At 53.3% G+C, this 21,331-nt stretch overlaps 2 protein-coding genes across 5 annotated transcripts in view; one reads left to right on the forward strand and one right to left on the reverse strand.

Annotated features, from left to right (window-relative positions):
* The window catches only part of JAM3 (junctional adhesion molecule 3), a 59,746-nt gene extending 49,003 nt beyond the window's left edge, over positions 1-10,743 (forward strand). The window contains exons 2-9 of one of the 2 annotated variants that reach the window (XM_024756834.1): positions 1,548-1,613; positions 2,094-2,207; positions 5,728-5,880; positions 6,299-6,501; positions 7,010-7,109; positions 7,922-8,051; positions 8,133-8,187; positions 8,460-10,743. In XM_024756834.1, the coding sequence (XP_024612602.1) occupies positions 1,548-1,613; positions 2,094-2,207; positions 5,728-5,880; positions 6,299-6,501; positions 7,010-7,109; positions 7,922-8,051; positions 8,133-8,187; positions 8,460-8,495 (857 nt within the window). In that variant the 3' untranslated portion in view covers positions 8,496-10,743. Of the gene's footprint in view, positions 1-1,547; positions 1,614-2,093; positions 2,208-5,727; positions 5,881-6,298; positions 6,502-7,009; positions 7,110-7,921; positions 8,052-8,132; positions 8,275-8,459 lie in introns of those variants that run through there. The other variant, XM_024756833.1, reaches the window with a different exon arrangement.
* A 308-nt stretch (positions 10,744-11,051) lies between these two features.
* NCAPD3 (non-SMC condensin II complex subunit D3) overlaps positions 11,052-21,331 on the reverse strand; it is a 57,259-nt gene continuing 46,979 nt past the window's right edge. For 2 of the 3 annotated variants that reach the window (XM_024756875.1, XM_024756877.1), the window contains exons 27-34: positions 21,101-21,300; positions 18,786-18,896; positions 17,054-17,236; positions 16,434-16,594; positions 16,163-16,290; positions 15,046-15,123; positions 12,197-12,386; positions 11,432-12,110 (exon numbers count right to left, since the gene is read on the reverse strand). In XM_024756875.1, coding sequence (XP_024612643.1) covers positions 12,005-12,110; positions 12,197-12,386; positions 15,046-15,123; positions 16,163-16,290; positions 16,434-16,594; positions 17,054-17,236; positions 18,786-18,896; positions 21,101-21,300 — 1,157 coding nt within the window. In that variant the 3' untranslated portion in view covers positions 11,432-12,004. Of the gene's footprint in view, positions 11,222-11,431; positions 12,111-12,196; positions 12,387-15,045; positions 15,124-16,162; positions 16,291-16,433; positions 16,595-17,053; positions 17,237-18,785; positions 18,897-21,100; positions 21,301-21,331 lie in introns of those variants that run through there. The other variant, XM_024756876.1, reaches the window with a different exon arrangement.

A 21,331-nucleotide genomic window follows, 5' to 3' on the forward strand; every position in this document is an offset into this window, starting at 1 on the left:
GGCTTCTCCTGTTGCGGAGCACAGGCCCTAGAGCGCGTGGGCTCTGTAGTTGTGACTCATGGGCTCTAGAGCACAGGCTTGGTAGTTGTGGCACATGGGCTTAGATGCTCCATGGTACGTGGATCTTCCCGGACCAGGGATCAAACCTGTTTCCCCTGCGTTGGCAGGCGGATTCTTAACCACTGGGCCACCAGGGAAGTCCCCGGATGTTTTAATTTTCTTTTCATGGCTAATTGCTCTGGCTAGGACTTCCTGTGTTGAATAGGAGTGGTGAGAGTGGGCATCCTTACCTTGTTCCCAGTTGTAAAAGAAAGCTTTTAGTTTTTCACTGTAGAGCAGTGGTCCCCAACCTTTTTGGCACCAGGGACTGGTTTCATGGAAGACAGTTTTTCCTCAGAATGGGGGTGGGGGGATGGTTTAGGCAGTAATGTGAGTGGCAGTCAGGCGGCAATGTGAGCGATAGGGAGTGGAAGATGAAGCTTCGGTTGCTTGCCCGCCGTTTACCTCGTGCTATGTGGCCTGGTTCCTAACAGGCCTACCGGTCCACGGCCCGGAGGTTGGGGACCCTTGCTGTAGAGTGTGATGTTAGCTGTGGGTTTGTCATTTGTGGCCTTTATTATGTTGAGCTTCCTTCTATACCCATTTTTTGAGAGTTTTGTCATAAATAGGTGTTGAACCTTGTGAAATGTTCTTTCTGCATCTGAGATGCTCATATGGTTTTTATCCTTCATTTTGTTAATGTGGTGTGTCATGTTCATTGATTTGTGGATGTTGAACCATCCTTGCATCCCTGGGATAAGTCCCACTTGTTCATGGTGTGTGATCTTTTTAATGTATTGTTGTATTCAGTTTGCTAATATTTTGTTGAGAATTTTTGCATCTATGTTCATCAGAGATAATTTTCTTTTTGTGTGTTATCTTTGTCTGGTTTTGGTATCAGGGTAATGTTGGCCTTGAAAAATGAGTTAGGAAGTGTTCTGTCCTCTTCAGTTTTGGGGGATAGTTTGAGAAGGACAGGTATCAAATCTTCGAATGTTTGGTAGGATCTACCAGTGAAGCTGACTGGTCCTGGACTTCTGTTTGGGGGGAGCTCTTGGTTACTGCTTCAGTCTCCTTACTAGTGAGCTATTTGGATTTTCTTTCTTCACGATTCAGTCTTAGAAAGTTGTATGATTCTAAGAATTTGTCCATTTCTTCTGGGTTGTCCAGTCTGTTGTGTAGCTCTCTCTTACAATCCTTTTTTAAAAAGTACATTCTTAGAGGAAGGTCTTGGAAGTTCTAGAGGCTTTGTTCTGGGACTAAGAAGGAAAGTTCACTCTGAGAATTCTCTTTCTCCTGGGTTCCTTCCAGTGAAGGGCAGACTCAGAAAGCAGTCACCCTGCTGTATCTAAGAGACTTTGTTTTGGAACATGACATTTGACATCCTCTGTGGTTCGTGACTGTAGCCGCCATGAAGGGAAAAAAAGGGAAAGTCTGATGTCAAGTGTGGGTTCTCTGCTCTTTTAGTGTCGCGTTGTCTCTGATTTTACTTTTCTTTTTTCCCTCAGGCTGCTTGATAGGGGCTGTGAATCTCAAATCCAGCAACCGAAACCCAGTGGTACAGGAATTTGAAAGTAAGTCCAAGGAAGGGTTTAGGCAAAGGGGCACCACTTGGTGATCTGGCAGCCGATGCAGGATAGACACACACGGATGTGTCCTGCCCAAGAGGCTTGGGGGTGGCTGGCTCCCCAGCAGCCATCTGATGTGCACGTGTGAGCGAAGCACTGCTTCAGCAGCCCGCGGCCAAGTCTGCAGGCTTTCTGTTGGCTGAAACCTGATTCCTGGCCTGGCTTTGCGTTTACACAACCAAGAACGTTCTTATATACGAGCAGAGTATTAGGGGGAACGTGTGCTCTCTTTAATAAAAGTCTTTGCTAATCATCTATATTGTTTTTCTAGCTAAAACTAAAGTCTCTTGGAGCCTGGAGCTAGCTAGATTTTTAATCTACACGACAGACCTAAATATACATATAGCTTGCAGGGTCTGGGTATACAAGTGAACCTAAAATTGTTCCACATTCACTGACAGTTCTCTTTCTTCCCTTGCTCATTAGGTGTGGAACTATCTTGTATCATTACGGATTCACAGACAAATGACCCCAGGATTGAGTGGAAGAAAATCCAAGATGAACAAACCACATATGTGTTTTTTGACAACAAAATTCAGGGTATGATCCTGTGGTCCTCTGGTTTGTACAGAAGGCCCAGGCATGCACTTGTGGCCAAGACTTTGCTCTAACTGGACCTGCATCTGTAGCCAGGATTGGTGTTCTGTCTTGTTTTACATATGGAAAAGTCAACATGCAAAAGTAGTGAGAATAGTGTATGGAACCTCCCAACATGCAAAAGTAGTGAGCATAGTGTATGTGACCCTGCTTCAGTAAACATCACGTAATCAGTTAGGATTTTAGTCCACGCACAGCCGTAGCTTCGAGGTATCTGAGTGAGCATTCTCCGAGGCCATCTCCCTATCGTGACCCACGACTTTATAAGTGACTTCATTAGTAGGACAGTATGGAACAGCAGGGGGACAGCAGCACCCACTGTACACACCTGGGTGCTGAGCGCACCATGCGGAGGGCAGGGTACGGGTTGCAGGGAGGTGCTGGGCCACGAGCACGTGGGGCAGAAAGACATGGAAGCGCAGGGAGCTTCTTGGAGGGACCGCTGGCTCTTGGCCCAGCAGGGGAGGGCAGACACGAGGTGGATGGCGCTTGGAAGGCCTCAGGAGGGGCGTGATGTGGTCCCACTGATGCTTTAGAGATGGGGCTGGTGGTGGGCACAGCTGAGAGCAGGGCCCAGTTCAGGATTCTTCTGCAGAGGCCAGGAGGGGGTCAGGGTAGTGTGGACGGGGTGGGGGGTTGTGATGGCAGGAGGGGGCCGCCCCGGGGGAAAGCAGGCGGATGGAAGAGTCAGCGCAGCTGCAGAGGTGGGCAGCCCCGATCCCTCTGAGAATATGACAGTGGGGGTTTTAGGGAAGGGGTGGAGGCTTTGCACCATCAACCTGAAATTACGGCCTTTCTTCCTCAGGTCCTCCACATCATCGGGGGTCATGGGCTTTTAGAAACAGTTCTGTTTGCCCACCAGTATCCTCCCACCTCTGGTTTACGAAGAGATGGCAATGCTATTCTCAGGAAACAAATCGGTTTTCTCTGGCAGCTTCATCAGGCTGTTCTGGATAAGCCCTGACGGAGTGGGAATGTTCTTAAGCAACTTTCTGTTTCTTCCCCCCCAGAAATTGCCACACAAAACAGAGGCCTGGAGGGAGGCCTTGCCTAGGGCAGGGCTGTGCCGCCAGCGCCTGGTGGGTTTGCGTTTACTTGTTTCCCACACGGTGGACGCTCTGACCCCTGCTGGTGCCTGGATGACGAACCTTCCCACTAGAAAACGCCGTCAGAAACGTTCGTTCTCTTAGCAAAAGCATTTTGCCGTTTCCATCACGAGTGGTAAATCCTTCCTAGACTTGTCACCAATTAGCAGGTTTAGTAAATTCGTTTCTAATTTTTGTGTCATTTTCTTTTCTAACTCTTCCCCTATTTGTCAGTGCCCGGGTTCTTTGTGCTTCTTAAAGAGTTACTGTGTCCTTTATGCTTTAAAAATGTTTTAATTGAGACACAGTAATTCACATGGCATGAAACTCACTGTTTTGAAGCGTGTAGTTGGTGGTTAGTACATTCAGCAAAGTCGTGTGGCCGTCACTGTCAGATTCCAGCACATCCCCGCCCCCAAAAGAAACCGTGTCCCTTCTTCCCCAGCCTGGCAGCCACTAATCCACTTGGTGGGTTTGCCTGTCCTGGATGCTTCCTATAAATGGAATCATACAATATTTGGTCCTGGCTTCTTTCACTTAGTGCATCGTTTTCAAGGTTCATCCATGTTGTAGCAAGTGTCTGTACTTTGTTCTTTTTAAAAATATATATATTTATTTGGCCTTGTCGGGTCTTAGTTGCAGCACGTGGGATATTCATTGCGGCACGTGGGATCTTTAGTTGTGGTGCACGGGCTTTAGAGAGCACAGGCTTAATTGCCCCGCGGCATGCGGGATCTTAGTTCCCTGACCAGAGATTGAACCCATGTCCCCTGCACTGGAAGGCGGATTCTTAACCACTGGACCACCAGGAAAGTCCCGGTTCTTCTTTCTATCGATGAATAATATTCCATTATAGATATGCCGCATTTCATCAACTGCTGTACATTTGGGGTGTTTCCATTTTGGGCTATTATCAATAATGTTCATAAACATTGTACAGGTTTTGGTGCCAACGTAATTTTTCACTTCTTGGGGATAATTAGCAGGAGCACGATTGTGGGGTCATGTGGTATCACATGTTCAGTTTTTTGAGAAACTGCCACGCTCTTTTCCACAGCGGCTGGACGATTTTACGTTCCCTTGGCTGTGTGTTTCCCCGCATCCTCAGTAACGCTTGAGATTATCCATTGTTTTGATTCCAGTCATCCTAGGGGGTGTGAAGTGGTATCTCGTTGTGGTTCTGACTTGCATTTCCCTGACAGCTAATGATGTTGAGAATCTTTTCACGTGCTTATTGGCTATTTGTCTATCTTTTTGGAGAAATGTCTACTCAAATCCTTTGTCCATTTTTAATTAGGTTATTTGTTGAATTGCGAATTTTCATACGTTCTGTATACTAGTCCTTTGCCAGATCTATGATTTTCTCCCAGTCAGCAGATTGTCTTCTTACTTGCTTCTGTCCTTTGAAGCACAAAAGTTTTTAATTTGTTATGAAAGGCTCGTGAGGGCCGATATAACTTTGTGTTTGTGGGCTTGTGCTTTTGGTGACCTAAGAGATCACTGTCTAGTCCAAGGTCATGGTTATTCACGTCTCTGTTTTTTCCTAAGTGTTTGTTTCAGCTTGTGCAGCAAGGTTTGTGTGGTGTGTGGTGTGAGGTAGGGGTCCATGTCATTCTCTTGCATGTGGGTACCCAGGTGTCCCAGTACCATTTGTGGAAGCTGTTTGTCTTTTAATGTTGTTTGACTTGTTTTCTCTTTTAATGGGGAACCCTTTCTGGGAATGATGAAAAGGAAAGGAGGCCCTTGCCTTAACAACAGAGACACATGGCCAAGTCCTCTCTCAGCCCAGATCTATGATTTTCTCCCAGTCAGCAGATTGTCTTCTTACTTGCTTCTGTCCTTTGAAGCACAAAAGTTTTTAATTTGTTATGAAAGGCTCGTGAGGGCCGATATAACTTTGTGTTTGTGGGCTTGTGCTTTTGGTGACCTAAGAGATCACTGTCTAGTCCAAGGTCATGGTTATTCACGTCTCTGTTTTTTCCTAAGTGTTTGTTTCAGCTTGTGCAGCAAGGTTTGTGTGGTGTGTGGTGTGAGGTAGGGGGTCCATGTCATTCTCTTGCATGTGGGTACCCAGGTGTCCCAGTACCATTTGTGGAAGCTGTTTGTCTTTTAATGTTGTTTGACTTGTTTTCTCTTTTAATGGGGAACCCTTTCTGGGAATGATGAAAAGGAAAGGAGGCCCTTGCCTTAACAACAGAGACACACGGCCAAGTCCTCTTACAGCCCAGGCACTCCCTTGGCGCTCGGCATTCTCACAGGAACGGAGACGAGCCAGTTGTAGTTTTCCTGCCGAGGCACCAGAGATGGCCCCAGAACCTCCTCCTTCAAGCAGCAGAGCTGTCTGTAAAGAGCCCCTCAGTGCCCTGTCTTCTGTACAGGAGACCTGGCCGGCCGTGCAGAACTGCTGGGGAAAACCTCTCTGAAGATCTGGAATGTGACCCGGACGGACTCAGCCCTTTACCGCTGCGAGGTGGTTGCTCGGCACGACCGCAAGGAGATTGATGAGATTGTCATCGAGTTAACTGTGCAAGGTGCGGGTGCACGTGGGGTGGTGGCCCCTGCCCTCGGCTCACGCGCCTGCCTGTGGGGAGAAGACCAGCTTCCTTCCTTCCTTTGCTTCTACGGTCACGTCCCCGAGGGTGTGGCGCTTGGCGGGGCAGGGTGGGGAAGAGGAAGCTCAGGCTGCCTGCGTTGGGTTGGAGGTGAGGAGAGAAGGGGAGCTTCTGCTTCTTCTGTCCACCTGCTAGAGGGGGTGGAGGCACTGGGAACGCTGGGGGGTCACCTACGGGGGCAACCACAGGCAGCGCGAGCTGCGGGGGAGCGGGCCTGCCCGCAACGCAGCGTCTGGAGCCTGGCTGGCTCTCTTGTTTTTGGAGCAGGTTCATTGTGGGCCGTGGTAAGAACAGGGCCCTGTTGCTGACCGTAACCCCTGCCGTGCTTCTCCTGCAGTGAAGCCGGTGCCCCCCGTGTGCAGGGTGCCAAGGGCTGTGCCTGTGGGCAAGGCGGCCACGCTGACCTGCCAGGAGGGCGAGGGCTACCCCCGGCCGCATTACAGCTGGTACCGCAACGACGTGCCGCTGCCCACAGATTCCAGGGCCAACCCCCGGTTCCGAAACTCCTCTTTCCTCTTCAACCCTGACACGGGCACCCTGGTAAGGTCTCTCAGAAGGGGGGCGGGTGCGCACGTCTGTGTCGTGGGAAGAGCAGTTATTAAGAGACAGTAAACTTTACGAGACAGCAGCTTTGAGCCCCGCACATTGGGGACCCTGCCCTCCCTTTACAGACAGAAAAGTTGTAAGGGGGCAGAGCCAAGGGGGGGACAGTGACTGAGGAGGGCATAGGTGGCCTGGCCGGTGCTGTCCTCGGGGCAGAGTCGGGAGGCATCTGGGACTTGCTCCCTGGCCACACGTCTGATGTTGAGGAACTGCTGGCTGCGTTCAGCACGGTCGTGGTGTCGTGGGCACGACTTTTAAAAAGTCCTTCTAGAGACACACAGATGTTCGTGGATGACCCTGTGGTGGGGAGTGAGGAGGCAGTGGGTTGGAGTCACGGGCACGTGAAGCCCGGCTGCTGCCGGCTCTGGTGCCCCTGGCATGGAGGGGGCTCACTGTGCACCAAGCCCTGTTGTCGGGTCCCCATTCACTCCCAGTCCCCAAACAGGTGTTCAGCGCCATCCACAAGGAGGACTCGGGCCAGTACTACTGCATCGCCTCCAACGATGCGGGCTCAGCCCGCTGCGAGGAGCAGGACATGGAAGCGTGTGAGTGTCTCTGCCGAGCCTTGCCCTGCAGGCCGGTGGGTGCCCTTCAGCTGTGACCCCCGCTGCGCGGGCACACGGGCTCTGCCCGGGTCCAGTGGGAGGAGGCAAGGACGCACCAAGGAGCAGCTGGAGGACGGACACGCTGGTCCTCTCCTCATCTTGTAACTCTTAACGACGTTCCATGAACTCCATTTCTTTGGTAACTGATAGAATTGTCGAGATACAAGGTTCTCCAGAAATGTATCAAGTTTAACCGTTTTGCAGTAAGCTGAAACCCAGGGTTTAGCCCCAGTAATTCTGCCCTGTTCAGGTGCTTCTTTCTCTGGGGGTGTTGGCTCTAAGGGGGGGTTGAGGGCAGGACGGCGTTAGACTTCAGGGCCCCCCTCACCTGTGGAGTCAGCCTCCAGGCGACTCTTCTGGCTGCTGTCAGATTTGGGAAGCTGCTCTCGGCAGGAGGAAGATTCCTGGGCTTTGCCCCAGACCTCTGGACTCTCTACGGATAGAGCTTGGGAACTGACGTTATGAAATCAAAATTTCAAAGACTTATTTTTAAATAACAGTGCACTCACATTCAAGAACGCTGTACTAGACAAGGGAGAATTTTTTCTGCCTTATGACCCTGGCTCCTAGCTGTCTTTGTAGTATAACCATGTCGTCCAGTAATAATGTCCCCAGATGATTGTTATGCCCCGCAGGCAGTGCCACACGGCTTTGGCGCAGGGGGTGGGTGTCGTGGCCTGTGGGCGGAGGTGTTCCGGGCCGGGAGGGGCAGGGGCAGCAGGCCGCGTCTTCTGACCCCTTCTCTTCTCCAGATGACCTCAACATCGGCGGGATTATTGGGGGAGTCCTGGTTGTCCTGACTGTACTGGCCCTGATCACAGTGGGCATCTGCTGTGCCTACAGACGTGGCTACTTCATCAACAACAAGCAGAACGGGGAAAGGTGAGCCTGTCCTACCTGCACAAAGCTCCAGTGGGCATTTCTGTGGTCCACCGGTGGTCACTCGGCTCCCCTCTGTTTCAGCTACAAGAACCCAGGGAAGCCAGATGGAGTTAACTACATCAGGACGGACGACGAGGTAAGGCAGCCTAGAGGCTGCAGTGTCCCAAGCAGGGAAGATGACATTCCCCTGAGAACCAAGCAGGTCCGTAGAAGAGATTTCTGAGTCACGTCCGAAGTGCGAGCCCTCAGCCCTTCCCCTGACTGTGCGCTCGCGGGGCACTCAGTCCACAGGCCTCGCGGCCTCTCCTCAGAGCACGCTGTGGGGAAGCGGTGTCAGGCTCCCTTCCCACCACACGCTGGGCCCTGCATGGCCGCGGGCTGCCCTTTAACCCAGTGTTGGCCTTGCAGGGCGACTTCAGACACAAGTCCTCGTTCGTGATCTAGATGGCAGCACAGCCACACGCACACGTGGATACCTCCACGGGGGACCCTGCTGGGAGCAGCCCTGCCGAGGGGAGCCAGACGGGGCTGGACACGCGCACGAAAGCTTTTTGTTTTGGCCAAAGTTGACCACTACTCCTTTCTTACTTTTTAACAAGCCACACGAATAAAAGAGTTTTCCTCAAGATGGGCACAGTCACAAGGCCAAAAAGTGACCGGGTTCTCGAGGCCGACCCCATCGGGGCCTGGGTGGCCTCAGGGCGGGCGCCAAGGGCCCGGGAGGCATGGTGATCTGCTCCGTGGCAGGTGGCGCCGGCATTGGTATCGAAGGGCTGGCAGAGGGGGTCAAGGCATGAGCCTCAGCTGCAGTGACCTGGCTTCCCGGTGGCCTGTGAGCCAGGGGCCAAGTGGTCAGGCCACTTCATCCTGAGGCTTTGCTGTCACTGTCCTAGTGTCCATCTTGGGGAATCTTTTTGGGTCAGCATTTTATAACAACAGTCCAAATCAGGAAGGTAAATTGCTTGTTAGAAGGAGGGAATCTTCTTACCTGTAGGAACCCTGCTCATCCATGGCGGGTCCCAGTGTTGAAGGAAGACCTTCATCTTCTGCTAAATCTGAAATGGTACTGATACTATGTTCTGCTTTTCTATGGGTATTTTATAAAATTTTACATTCTAAATTTTTGCTAAAGATGTATTTTGATTATTGAAAATTTCTATTTAAACTGTAAATAAGTTGTCATACAATGTTAAATAACCTCTTTTTTTAAAAGTTCAACTTAAGGCAGGAGCCCAAGCTACTCCTGTTCAATTGGAAACACCACTCAGTGTTCCTCGTGCTTAGGAAACCTTTAAGAAAATTCCCGTTGAGTACTGTCTTGGTCTGTTTGCGTCTCTCCAGAAGAGACATGAGGGGCTCTCGGGGTTGGCTTCAAGCTGCCTCTTCCTTGGGCTCCTCAGACCACCTCTGCCCCAGACCCACAGACGCGGTGTGCAGACCGTGCTGGTTGGTGCCCGGGGTGGGGCCGCACACCTGCTCGGAGTAGCGTTGGCTCCTGAGCCCACCCTTGTCCGACGCTGGCCGTGCGTGGATCATCCCTACCTAAGGGTGCCATTCACGTACCACGTGGGTCAACCCAGGACGGCGGCAAGGGCGGGGTCCTCGGTGTGGCACCCCAGCCTGGCTTCCCTGGGACAGAGGTTTTTGGCTGAAGATGGCTCAGGAAACAGCAGCCCTGCTGTCTGGCTTTTAAATTCATTTTACTTACTTGTGTAGTTCATACGACGGTCCAGGGCCAAAGGCAGTTTTGAAATCAAATCTGTTAAAGACAATGAACCCCACTGTCCCTCTCTGCCACAAAGACAGCGCAGGTTCTGTCTCGTCGCACAGGAAGCTGTTGTGCAGGGTCGCGAGGCCAGCCTCTGAAGAACAGCAGGAAGGGCGGCCGGCGACGGTCCGACTGACGATGGGCAAAGTGTGTGCCTGAGTCAAAGGCAACTTCCTGATCGTGCCCCACATGCTGCCTGCTTTGTGGGGGCGTCAGGAACAGCACCCTTTGTTCTTAGCCTCAGACACGCCGCTGTGTTAACTCAGCGTGAAGCCCTTGGGACCAAGGAGCTTCTCAGAAGGATGCCTCCGACTCTGTGTTACAGGATGGTTTTTATGTAGAAGAACATAGTCATCTTGGGATGAAACTTTCAGTGTCTTACTTGAATACTTGAGACTTCCGTTGCCCTTTCTTTTCTGAGTCGTGTGAACGCTCTGTCATGGAGTATTGGCAGCAGCAGAGGGCAGCACCTCGTCATGCTGGGGTGCCTGACTTCTTCCATCTGTGTCTTGAGAGCGCAGACAGACCTAAGATTGTCCCTTCATCTTCAGCTCCTCTGGGTGGAGAAGGGTAGGGCCCTTCCGCCTGTGGGGGCAGCTCCAGCCTCCTCCTCGGTTGTCCTAGTGATGGGGTAGTCTTCTTGTACCCTAAAACCTCCGCCCCGGTGCCATGTGACCTGGCTCTGGCTCTGACGGAGGAGAGAGGAGTGAGTGTGGGGTCTGGGAGGTTGCTGCCCGTCACTGTAAAAATGCAGACAGAAAAGGAGCATCGAGTGATTTTAAGATGTAAACGTTGCTGGAGACGTGAGGCCACGTGGGCTGCTGGGGCCTTGGTGTGGCTGCAGCTGTACACAGTGCCACAGACCTGTGCTACTAACACACCTGTGAGTTGGTATTTCTTAAACCTCATTTATAAAAGCTTCTAAAAAAAAAAAAGCAGCTTGGTCTCTTCATTTCTGTCCTTCCTGTGTCATGTCAGGCATGGCCCTAGGTTTGAAGTGCTGGACGGAGGTGAGGGTATTTGCTTAGGGGCAGCCCTCTGACTGACTCCGTGCGTGCGTTGTCAACACACACGGGAGCTGGGGGGTCATGACGACATCCACCCTCTCATCCCACCACCCCGTCACGTGCAGGACACGCAAACAGCAACCCTGTGCTTTTACTTCTGTAGAACTGGGATTAAGATGTGAACCAACCAAATTTCTTGTCATTCTTGGACAAAACACGCACATACAAGTGTTTTAAGGTTACCTGATGGCGCCAACAGAGGAACCTAAGGCCACTCTCCTGTGGGAACAGCCCTTAGCGGACTACGCGCATGTCATCAGCGCTGCTGTTGCTCCAGGTGAGGAACACAGAGGGTTTTCTTAAGCAGAGACTTGTAGTCTATGCTAAGATGTCTGCTGTGAGGAGAAAGACAGAGGCAGGGGCAGAGGACCTGGACGTTAAAGACAGATTGAGTCCTTTTTCCCTAACGGGGAAGATTTGGGTTCTTAAACACTTTATGTCAATTAAGTGACTACCAATTAAAGCCCTGCACTAAAAATACTCGAAGGCTGTACTCATACTTTTATTCATTTGAAAAAGCTTTAAAAGTCTGCAATTTATAAATAAGAATAGAAAAAATATGACCATCAAGATTTTGACATCAGATACGGCAAACTATGTACTTAGTGTAAAGAACTGAAACCAGCTACCAGAAGCTTGACTATAGAAGAGAAAGCTCAGGACTGTGCTCTTTATGGACCAGAACAGCGCTTGTGAGAAGGGACTGGGTATCGTCCAAGTCTTTTTAAATTCACAAATTCTCGGTTTATTGCACACAATTAGCATGTGACACAGGCTGGCAGAAGTCGGGAAAAGAGGGTCACAAGCCACGGCGGGGAGAAGCCAGGGAAGGAGGCCTTTCTGCAAGAGCAGGACCTCCAGTCCAGCAAGGGTCCCTGGAGAAGCAGAGTGGGAAGCCGCCCTCTGGCAGCCTCCTTCCATCTGGAGTAAAGTTACAGTATTAAATGCTTAAGGCATTTCTCTAGTATTTTACACTTTTCAACCAGGTATTTCATAAGGAGAAACTGAAAAGGTTGACCAACCACACACAACCACACAGGTGAAAAGCTGGGCGGCGCTGGACTCACAGGCGAGCCCTTTGCTCACAGTGGAAGCGTCTGGGGCCGGGGGCACAGTGGTCAGTTGGCTGTTTTCAGGGGGGCCTTGCGGCGTGACCTCCTGGGGGCTGCGCTGTCCTTTCCTCTGGCGGGAGATGTCACGTTCCACTGCGGGGGCTGCGGGGGCCTGGGGGGAATAGGCGTGTCACCTGGGGTGGGACAGCTCCCCGCCTCCCAACAGGAACACCTCTGGGCAGGGGCCGGGGAACTTACGGCATGTCGGGCAGCGACAGACAAAGAACGTTGTCCCCCTGGCCCGGGGCCTCCGACACCCCCAGACTTCCTGGGGTGCCGGCACGGCTCGTGGACCTGGCCGGGGGGGAGTGGCCTCTGACGGGAAAGGGTGTCCGGGGTGAGCTGATGTAGCTGAGTCCCGCTCCAAACGTGACATTCTGGATGGTCCCTGGGTGGAGGGGAGAGTCAGTGGAGGGTTAGCGAAGGCCTTCAGGGAGAGAAACTGAACAAGGTCAGATGCGGGTCTTGCTACGGGTCCACCCAGGCCCACGCGGTGCCCAAGCCCAGCCTCCATCATCGGGCCACCCTGCAGGACCAGACCGCTGGCCTGACCGCCCTCCGAGCACCGGCGCGCACAGCCTTGGCTTCTCGACGGCCACTTGTCGTGCCTGAGGCCCCACCCGCAGCTCAGATCCCCCTGCAGAGCCCCCTGCTCTTCCTGTCACTGCTCCAGAGTCCCCTGAAGATGCTGCCCTGCTCCCTCCCTCTGGTCACTGCAGCCCTGCTGCTACCCCGGATGTCCCCTCGCCTGCCACCTCCCCTCCCACCTTGGTCAGACTTGGGCTCTGCGTCCCACCGGTTGTGTGAGCTACTCTGGGAACCTCGAGTTTCTTAATCTCTAAAGGGAAAACCCATGCACCTCCCTGAGAAGAACTGCCAGGTTTGAATGAGATCACTTGTGTTAAGTCCTTAACACAGTACTCGGTACAAGGTAAGTGCTGAAAACACTGAACCACGACTGTCATTTACTACCTGGGTCCCCCCATCCCCAGAGGCAAATCTGCCCAGATCCGCGTGTGCACCCCGGTGGCTCCGTGCTCAGGGGGCCCGGCCCCCACTGCCCCTGAGACGCCCCCACCCCGTACCCGGTAGGCACGCTGTCACCGCACGCGCCAGGACGGCCAGGCTCTGGGCATCCCCTGCGCCGTGGCTGGCTAGCGTCACTGCATCCGTGGTGCCGTGGGCCCAGGAGCCTCTCGCGCCCCCTTAACAGGCAGCAGCAGGGTATGTTTCCACCGCTGCTGTCCAGACCCTGGGCCCCCGGGGGCTCTGAACCCCCTACCCGCACATCCTGGCGCGTCCAGGCAGCAGCACCTTCGCCACTGACTTACAGCCTAAGAGGAACTTGCTACCCGCCGCCTCCCCCCATTTTCAGTTAAAATCTGGCTCTGAAAATCCCTCATTTCCACTCAGCAGAATGCCATGTCCACACCGAGTGCAGCCGAGACCACTTCCCCATGGTCACCCCACCTGAGAAGTGGTGACAGAACCGGTACATAAACCAGAGAAGGCAGAACGTGGGCTTCTTAAGTTATCTGGTAATTCTCAGAGGAGGGAGAGCTAGGAGGAAACCTTCCAGCATTTCTTTCTGGTTCAGTGTGAGGAGAGAGCCCCAGGAATTTTACATTCAAGAGACTCGAGAAGTAGTCTCACTTCCAGTGCAAATCCGAGTGGCAGCAGCCGGGCCTCCTGTGAGGGGCACGTGCGGCCAGGACAGAGCAGGGACTGGGGACAAGCAGAGGACGGGAAATGCACTCCCTCCCACAGCATCTGGCACCGAACGGCCAAGACAGGAGCACAGAGCATACACCGCACTCTCTGCTCGAAAAGGGTGGCTTTTTACATACGTAACATTAGACCCCAATCACCCCTGCTCTTCATGACAAAAGCTGTCACGATTCAGGCATCATCTGGGGAGGGGTGGGGTAGGAGTTCTGTTCATCCATTAATCTCCCTTCACAGGACGATGGATGAAAATCATCTCTAACCCGTTAAGTATTCTAAGAGCTCACAGGTAACAGAACCACCAGGCAAGGCGCAAGAACACAGCAGGTGCCCAGTAAGTGCCCGCTGACGGAGCACGACTGCACGATGGCCCAATGCCCTGAGGCCTCGACACCACGGGGAACGGCGTGTTCCGCTCCTCCTGTAATAACGCCTAGGACCAGTGCCGAGAAAGCAGTAGGGCCGGAGAGAAGCACCCAAGTCCTTGCCCAGCTCGGCCACCACCTGACCTCTCGTCCCGCCAGCTCGCAGCCCTCGCCGTCCAGGCCCGGACAGCACCCCCAGACGTGGTGGAGAGCAAACAGTTACAAACCAAAGCCAGACGGACGGTGAAGGACTTGCAAGTGTGGTGCCAGGGGCACCTCATCCACTCTGAGGGTCAAACAGGGCTTCTTCTGGAAGTGAAGGGGTGATGGCTGGGGGAGGGGCCCCAGGACGTGGACGCCAGGAGAGCGGGGCTCCTGCACCCTTGGGAGGACTGCCCACCCTGGGGTGCAGAGCCAGGGGCAGGTGGCGGAAGATGGGCAGAGGCCCATGGGCCACGCCAGGCGGGGCCTTGCAAACATACTACAGACTCTGGACAGGCAGAGTTTCTTCATACTGCAGTAATTTTCTCAACGGTTTTTATGGGTTTTGAGATAATAGGCTATATATAAAACAAGTGATAGGAATAAACACACTTCTAACTCACCTCTATTTTTAAATAGAAGAAAAGCACGGGACATTAGAAAAACCTCCCAGTGGGAGAGAGAGGACACAGGCTCTCCTCACGGCCGGCAGGGGAGGCCTCAGCCCACTCAGGCAGCCCGCAGTGCCGCGCAGTGCCGCAAGCGCTGACGCCTGGCCCCTGAAGCGGGTGGCCTGAGGTGTTGGCCACCTGAGGAGTCACCAGGTGTAAAAGCACCTGGAAGAGCTCAGCGGTCAGCTGTGCCCAGTCTGACCTGATGCCCCGCGACGTGGCTGAAGCAGCTCTGCTGCGACCCCCGCACACGCGGTACCTGCCGCAGAGTCAGGAGAACGGCTCGTCCCCGCGAACCACTTACGGTCAGGGGTGCTGATCGCCCGTTTAGTTATGAGGTCAAGAGCTCCGCTGGACTCCTGCTCCAAGCCCTGCGAGGACACTGGGATGAAATGGGAGAGCGTTACCTCTCCGAAAACCCAAACAGCCCCAGAGACAAAACATTCCAATGAGAAAAAACACTTGCGAACTACACAACACACTTATTGTCCCAAATAAAGTATTCTTTTAAAGAGGTAATTCAGAAAGATACAAATAAATTACAAACACGAGAAACAATGGCCTTTTCTCACTGAGATTCAAACAAGTGGCAATGAAAATGAAAATTTTGCGTCTATAAAGCTCAGCAGAGGGCTTCCCCGGTGGCACAGTGGTTGAGAGTCCGCCTGCCGATGCAGGGGACACGGGTTCGTGCCCCAGTCAGGGAAGATCCCACATGCTGCGGAGCAGCTGGGCCCGTGAGCCATGGCCGCTGAGCCTGCGCGTCCGGAGCCTGGGCTCCGCAACGGGAGAGGCCACAACAGTGAGAGGCCCGCGTACCGCAAAAAAAAAAAAAAAGCTCAGCAGAGAAAGTGGAAAATTATGAAACAGTGTTTCTCTGTAGGACCTGGGCTCTCATGGGCCACGGCAGGGATGTCACTGAGGGAAACTGGAGACGACAGTTTGACCATCAAAAGGTTAAAGACGTTCAGGGGGGTTAATCCTAAAGATCACACACATACAAGACTGTATGGTCCAGGATGTTCTTTGTGATGTGACTTGTTTCAAAACGTTGAGAAAACCTACATTTCCAGGAACGGGCAGGTGAGCAACACGTCATGGCTGCCAAGGCACTGCAGAAGGGTGACGGGAAGCCCTCCTCGTGTTGCTTTGGTCGTGGGATTGTGTACAGGACAGTTACAAAGCCACGCAACCTCCACCACAACTGCATACACAAAACCACACACACACCTCACCGCTACGGCTGGGTCTCCACATCACCCCATTCTCCAGATCCTCCATCATAAACAGGATTGTTTTACTCCCTGTGACCCCAAGTCCCCAAAGTCCCTTGTTTAAAGACAACAAACAGAAATGCTTTGATGGGGAAGGAGAAGGGGGCCCGGGTCTCCGAGAGCCCTGGAGCCGCCCGGTGGACTCACCGCGCTCAGTGGGCTCGCCTGGGCCCTCGGGACACATGGTGAAGGGTGGCAGCCCCACGCTCCGGCCGCTCGACTCCACGGCCTTCTTGACGGAATTCAGGATGGCGATGGTGCTCGGAGACATGGGCCTGTTGTCGCAAAGACACCAGTGAAGCACAGAGGTGAGACGCGCCCTCATCCTCCCTCAGACCCAATCTGCGCCAACATGCAAACAATGCTCAGGGTGACCTGGGAGGTGCCTTTGGGGACATGGTGACTCGGCCCTGCACACCTGGCTTTGGGCACCAGCCTCTTCAGTGGCCCAGTGTCCAGGGACAGAGGTGCAGGCGTGTGGGCAGCATGGGGCCTGGATGCGGACGCCTGGCTGGCGGCGGTGCCCACGGTGCCATTTTCTCGGCCGGCAGGAGCTGGCATTTCCAAACTCGGAACAACCTGTCGCAGAAGAGAAATTAAGACTATGTATCTTCCAACACTTAACGTCAAGAAATGTTTACACCTCTGAGCAGTTCCGTCTCAGACCCACGCCACCGGCAGCTGCCTGGCATGGCACTCACAGGGCTGTCAGGGATTCTGGGAGAGAAGCTCAGCCCGAGGGGGCTGCGGGGGAGACCAGGTTCTCTGCCATCAAAGAGCAAGGACCCTCAGCAGGGTCCTCGCTCTCCGGGAACTTGCACACTCCCCACACCGGGACTCAGGACTTTCCAGATGGGCGGGGGCGACCGGAGAGAAGGCCCTTGGCGATGCTGTCCACGGGACACGGGAACACTGAGACACCCTCAGGCCTCCAGCCACCCCAGGGCCTCGTTCAGACGACCGCGCTCACAAGTGCATGCTGGGACATGCTGGGGAGGCGGGTGGCAGGGAGCAGATGGAGAGGGGCCGCCCACTCACCTGCCCGGCCTGCGCCCCCTGGGCGCTCGCGGCCGCCCTGTCTGTATTGGCCTGCCTCGCCAGCTCCTGTTCCTGGGCCAGCTGCTCCTGGTACCGTTTCATGTCGTACTCGAGCTCTGAGGCCAGCTGCTTGTCAACCGCGAAGAAATCCTTGATTTCATCTCGGTAATCCTGCATCACCTCCTAAAACAGACCCAAGGCGTCCATGAGCATTCTCTCGAATGAGTGAGTGAGCTCTCCCACATGACATCATCAACAACAGGAGCATGCCGAGACCAGGCGGTCCCACTACATCGACTGACGAGTGAACCTGACGTATCTGCCCAGGAAGGGCCGGCTGCACTGCACTGGCCACACGAGCAGGCCCGAGCCCCTGGGCGCTTCCCACATATCTGCCAGGTAACCCGGAACCCCCATTCTTAGCCTATGCAGCCCGTCACAGGGCACAGAACTGCCCTGACAGCTGGATGGGGGTGGAGGTGTATCTGGGCAGGCTGGCTCGGCTCTGGGTCACCACCAGTTCAAAGGGTCTTGTGGTGCCACGAGGCAGCCCCTCAGGAATCTCAGCCAGAGGCTGGGGAGCGGGCAACACACAGTGTCCTGGCTGGAGCCGGCCACGGGGGGCTGTCCACGCTGGCTTTCTCAGGGGATGTAGCTGCGGCTCGGAGCCATCTGTACATCCTGACAGAGGCTATGAGCACATCAGGGCGAGGATGCTCTCAGGTCTTAAGGACGGATGCCAGGACCCAGCCTCTCTGCCTTAAGGAAGAAACCATTTTCCCTAACATGTTGGAGGGAGAAAAGATCTACTGTGGCCCCACATTAGGGGATGAGACCCGCCCAGTCCTCCAGCCGCCCCAAGGCTCCCAGGTGGAGGAGAGGACTGCGGGAGCTGCTCCGATGGGGCCCACACGAAGCCGTGCCACCCTCCTCGGTTCAAGCCGTGTGGCCGTGCTCGGCGTGTGCTCAGAAACGGGGACTTACTTTCCTCGTGTGTTTAAGGAGTCTACCTAGGACCTAAGCTCTTTTTATTCCTCTCTGAGGTTTAGCAGGGCAAAAAAAACATGAGTGACCTGAAGTCCTCATTTTCTCCACAGTCAGCCTGTCTTTCCCACCTTCACTTCGGTAGGATAAAGAGATATTTGAAAAATCATTATTCAATCTAATTTTTCAGCGCCCTTTTTGGAAAAAAATGCTTAGCATTTTTTGAGGAAGAAAATAGCCTAGTGTAAACAAAAAGGAAAAAAATGCTGCATTTCTTTCTAATTGAAAGATTCTGCAGAGAGGCCTGAGGCCTCATTTATGTCCGCTCTGCATGTATGCGTGCCCCACTGCATAGACCAGGGTCAGGACGCCCCGAAGCCACTGCTCTGGGCAGCATCTCCCGACTGGGAACCCAGAGACAGCGTTGGAGGTAAGAGTCCTGAATTAAACGATGAGCATTTCCACTTTATCCCACGCGAGTGAACTAAGACGAGGGCTCTCCTTGTAGCCACAGCTGAGAAGCTTCAAAACTGAATGTAATTGTCAGCAAGGACACAAGACTCAACTGCCCGAAAAGGGCAGGACCAGCTTCTGAGGAACCTGCGGAGTCAATCTGTCTTCCCCCCGAGTCAGAGGCCGGCCTGGGGCACAGCTCCAAGCCCGGATGCACCCACGGTAAGGACTGCAAGACACCCTGAGTAACCAACAGGGGCGTGGCACCAACCACAAATCCCAAGGCCGACTTTACCCTGAGATAGTGCATGAGTTCCCGCAGAGCTGGGATCTTATTCTTCTCTAGTACAGACTTCAGGGAGATGATAATTGGAATAATATTTTCTATGAAATTCCTCTTCTGAACCTGTGGTAACACAAACGAAGACTGTTTGAGATGCACAAAGTTCTGAAAGACAAAGACTTTCCCTCAGCCTAGTTCTGCCTGCGTGGCCGATCTCATACGCGACCTAAGTTTACTTTTTATCTTTGATATGATTCTGGGGATTGGAGAGGAACGCCACCTCAGCCGGGGAGACTGTAAAACCATTACCTCAAAACGCTCAGAGGGCTTTGTAAAGCAGGATGCAGACAAGTACTATTCTTATTTCTAAACAAGAAAAAGAAACTAGAATTACAGTTAACCCTTGAACAACCCCTGTCTGTAAGTTAGAGATTTTCAACTACGTGGGAAGAGCGGGGTGTCGGTGCCCCAGCCCCTACACTGCTCAAGGGACAACTGAATGAAGAACTTGACACAAGCTCCAAACCTCCCCACAACCCACCACGGACCCCTGGCTCCTCACCGGGCCCCTCCTCTCAACATCCTCCCTGGGACTGGGGACATCACGTGCCTGCAGGTGGGAGGGCGATGTGGGAGGGGCCGGGCCTGGAGACGGTTTGCGTGTCCCCCTCTGTAACTCTGCACACATTTAGAACGTGCTGGGTATTTTACACAGTGCCTTCGCAGTCTTCACCAAGAACAATCACTAACCACAAAGGTCTGCACTAAATCTCTTAGAATTAAAAATAACTCATTACAGTAGCCCACATATGCAAGACTGTCATTCTGAATCTGAAAATTATTCTTTTCCTCATTTAAAGTCACTAGTATATGTTCCTTACTTGTAATCCACTAATTTCTAAAAAATCTTATCAGAGTTCTTGAAACAGGAGGGCAAAGACTAGAGGAATAAATAATTTAATAAAGATGAGTCTGAGCAGAGGCTAAGTACAGGGACAGCCTTAAAAAATGGCTTAAACGCGTTCACTCCACAAATATCATCCAACACCTTCTCTCTACCAGACACAAGGCTAACCTCCAGGGCTACAGAAATGAGGCCAAGAACCCTTGCCTTCAAGTTACTTCTAGGCCAGGCTGTGCATTACAATGTGTGGCTAGGTGACGAGTGGCAGGTGTCAAGGGACTTTGGAAGAGGGATGCCTAAGAGGGAAGGAGCAGGGCGGGATGTGTATCAGGGAAAACCTTGGGGACGTGTAGGGATTGGGTGGCAGGAGGGGAGGACGGGGTGGCACAGGGCACCTTGGGCAGAAACGGCAGCACACAAAGGCACAGGGCAGGAGAGCACATCTCCACAGAGGCCAAGAGTCAGCAGACTGGAGGGATGGGAGGAGGCGTGGAGGGAAGGGCGTGCTGTGCACACAGGACTTCTGTGTGCCTTGAAGAAGAATTGGGATTTTATCCAGAAGGTGACAGGAAGCCACCAACCAACTTATTAAAGATATCATTGATGAGGTGTAACTTACATACCACAACATTTGCCCGTGTTATGTGAACAGATGAACGAGTTTTGGCACAAGTATATGCTAAGTAACCAACACTGCATCTAGATAATCACCCACGATCCATGGCCCCAAAAGTGCCCTGCTCCCCCTCTCTGCCTCAGTCTATTTTAAGCAGGAGAATAAAAAGATCAAATCTGCACTAAGAAAGATTACCCTGGCAGCAAGGCGGTGCACAGCCCAGAACAAAAAGAAACGAGATGAAAATGGTACAGGTTAAATAAATGCGGAGCTAGTGGGAACGTGAGACAGACAGATTTGTGGGATGAATGGACAAGACCTGGGGACACACTGGATGTGACCAAAGTCCACTCCTTTGGGCTCAGAAGGCTTCAGGGCTCAGGTGGCGATGCAGGCTCGGTACCAGAACCTGGGCCTGGTGAGCACCACAGATGTTGTTCGAATCCCAATCCTCACACGCATCAGCCAAGCTAGGCTCTGTGCCTAGCCTGCCAGACTCAGGCTCCCTTTAGGGTAACTTGGCAGATAAAGGTGCCCTTCTCCACAACAGAGCCCCCGGGAACCACGATGAGAGAGACACGTAGGAGGGAGAGATGACCAATTCTGCCTGAGATGCCCACAGCACGGCCAGGCCACAGGCTCGCAGGTCCAGGCTTGCGGAAGCCACTGGAGCCACAGGCACAGGTGGAGAACAGCACCCCTCAGGTGAGCATTGAGGCCAATGGGAAGAATGAGGCGGGGCCTTGGCAGACACCCGGAACTCGGGACGGGGGTCGTACAGGCCCCTTCAGGAAGTAGCACACTCACCTGGGAGATGAGCTTCTTCTGCGCCTCCTGCATGACCACATTGGCCAGGGCCAGGTCCTCCTCCTCCACGAGCTGGTCCTTGTCCGGTTTAGCCCTCATCGCCAGCAGCTTGATCTCCTTTGAGCTGAGCACCTCGAACGCGTCCGAAAGAAGCTCGCTGGCTTCCATGTCCAGGGGCAGGACGCCGTCGGCAAAGCACGCTGGAGGAAGCAGAGATGGGCTTCTGAGAGA

This window comes from Neophocaena asiaeorientalis, unplaced genomic scaffold (genome assembly GCF_003031525.2).
Source record: "Neophocaena asiaeorientalis asiaeorientalis breed wild unplaced genomic scaffold, Neophocaena_asiaeorientalis_V1.1 scaffold424, whole genome shotgun sequence".
Lineage (NCBI taxonomy): Eukaryota > Metazoa > Chordata > Mammalia > Artiodactyla > Phocoenidae > Neophocaena > Neophocaena asiaeorientalis.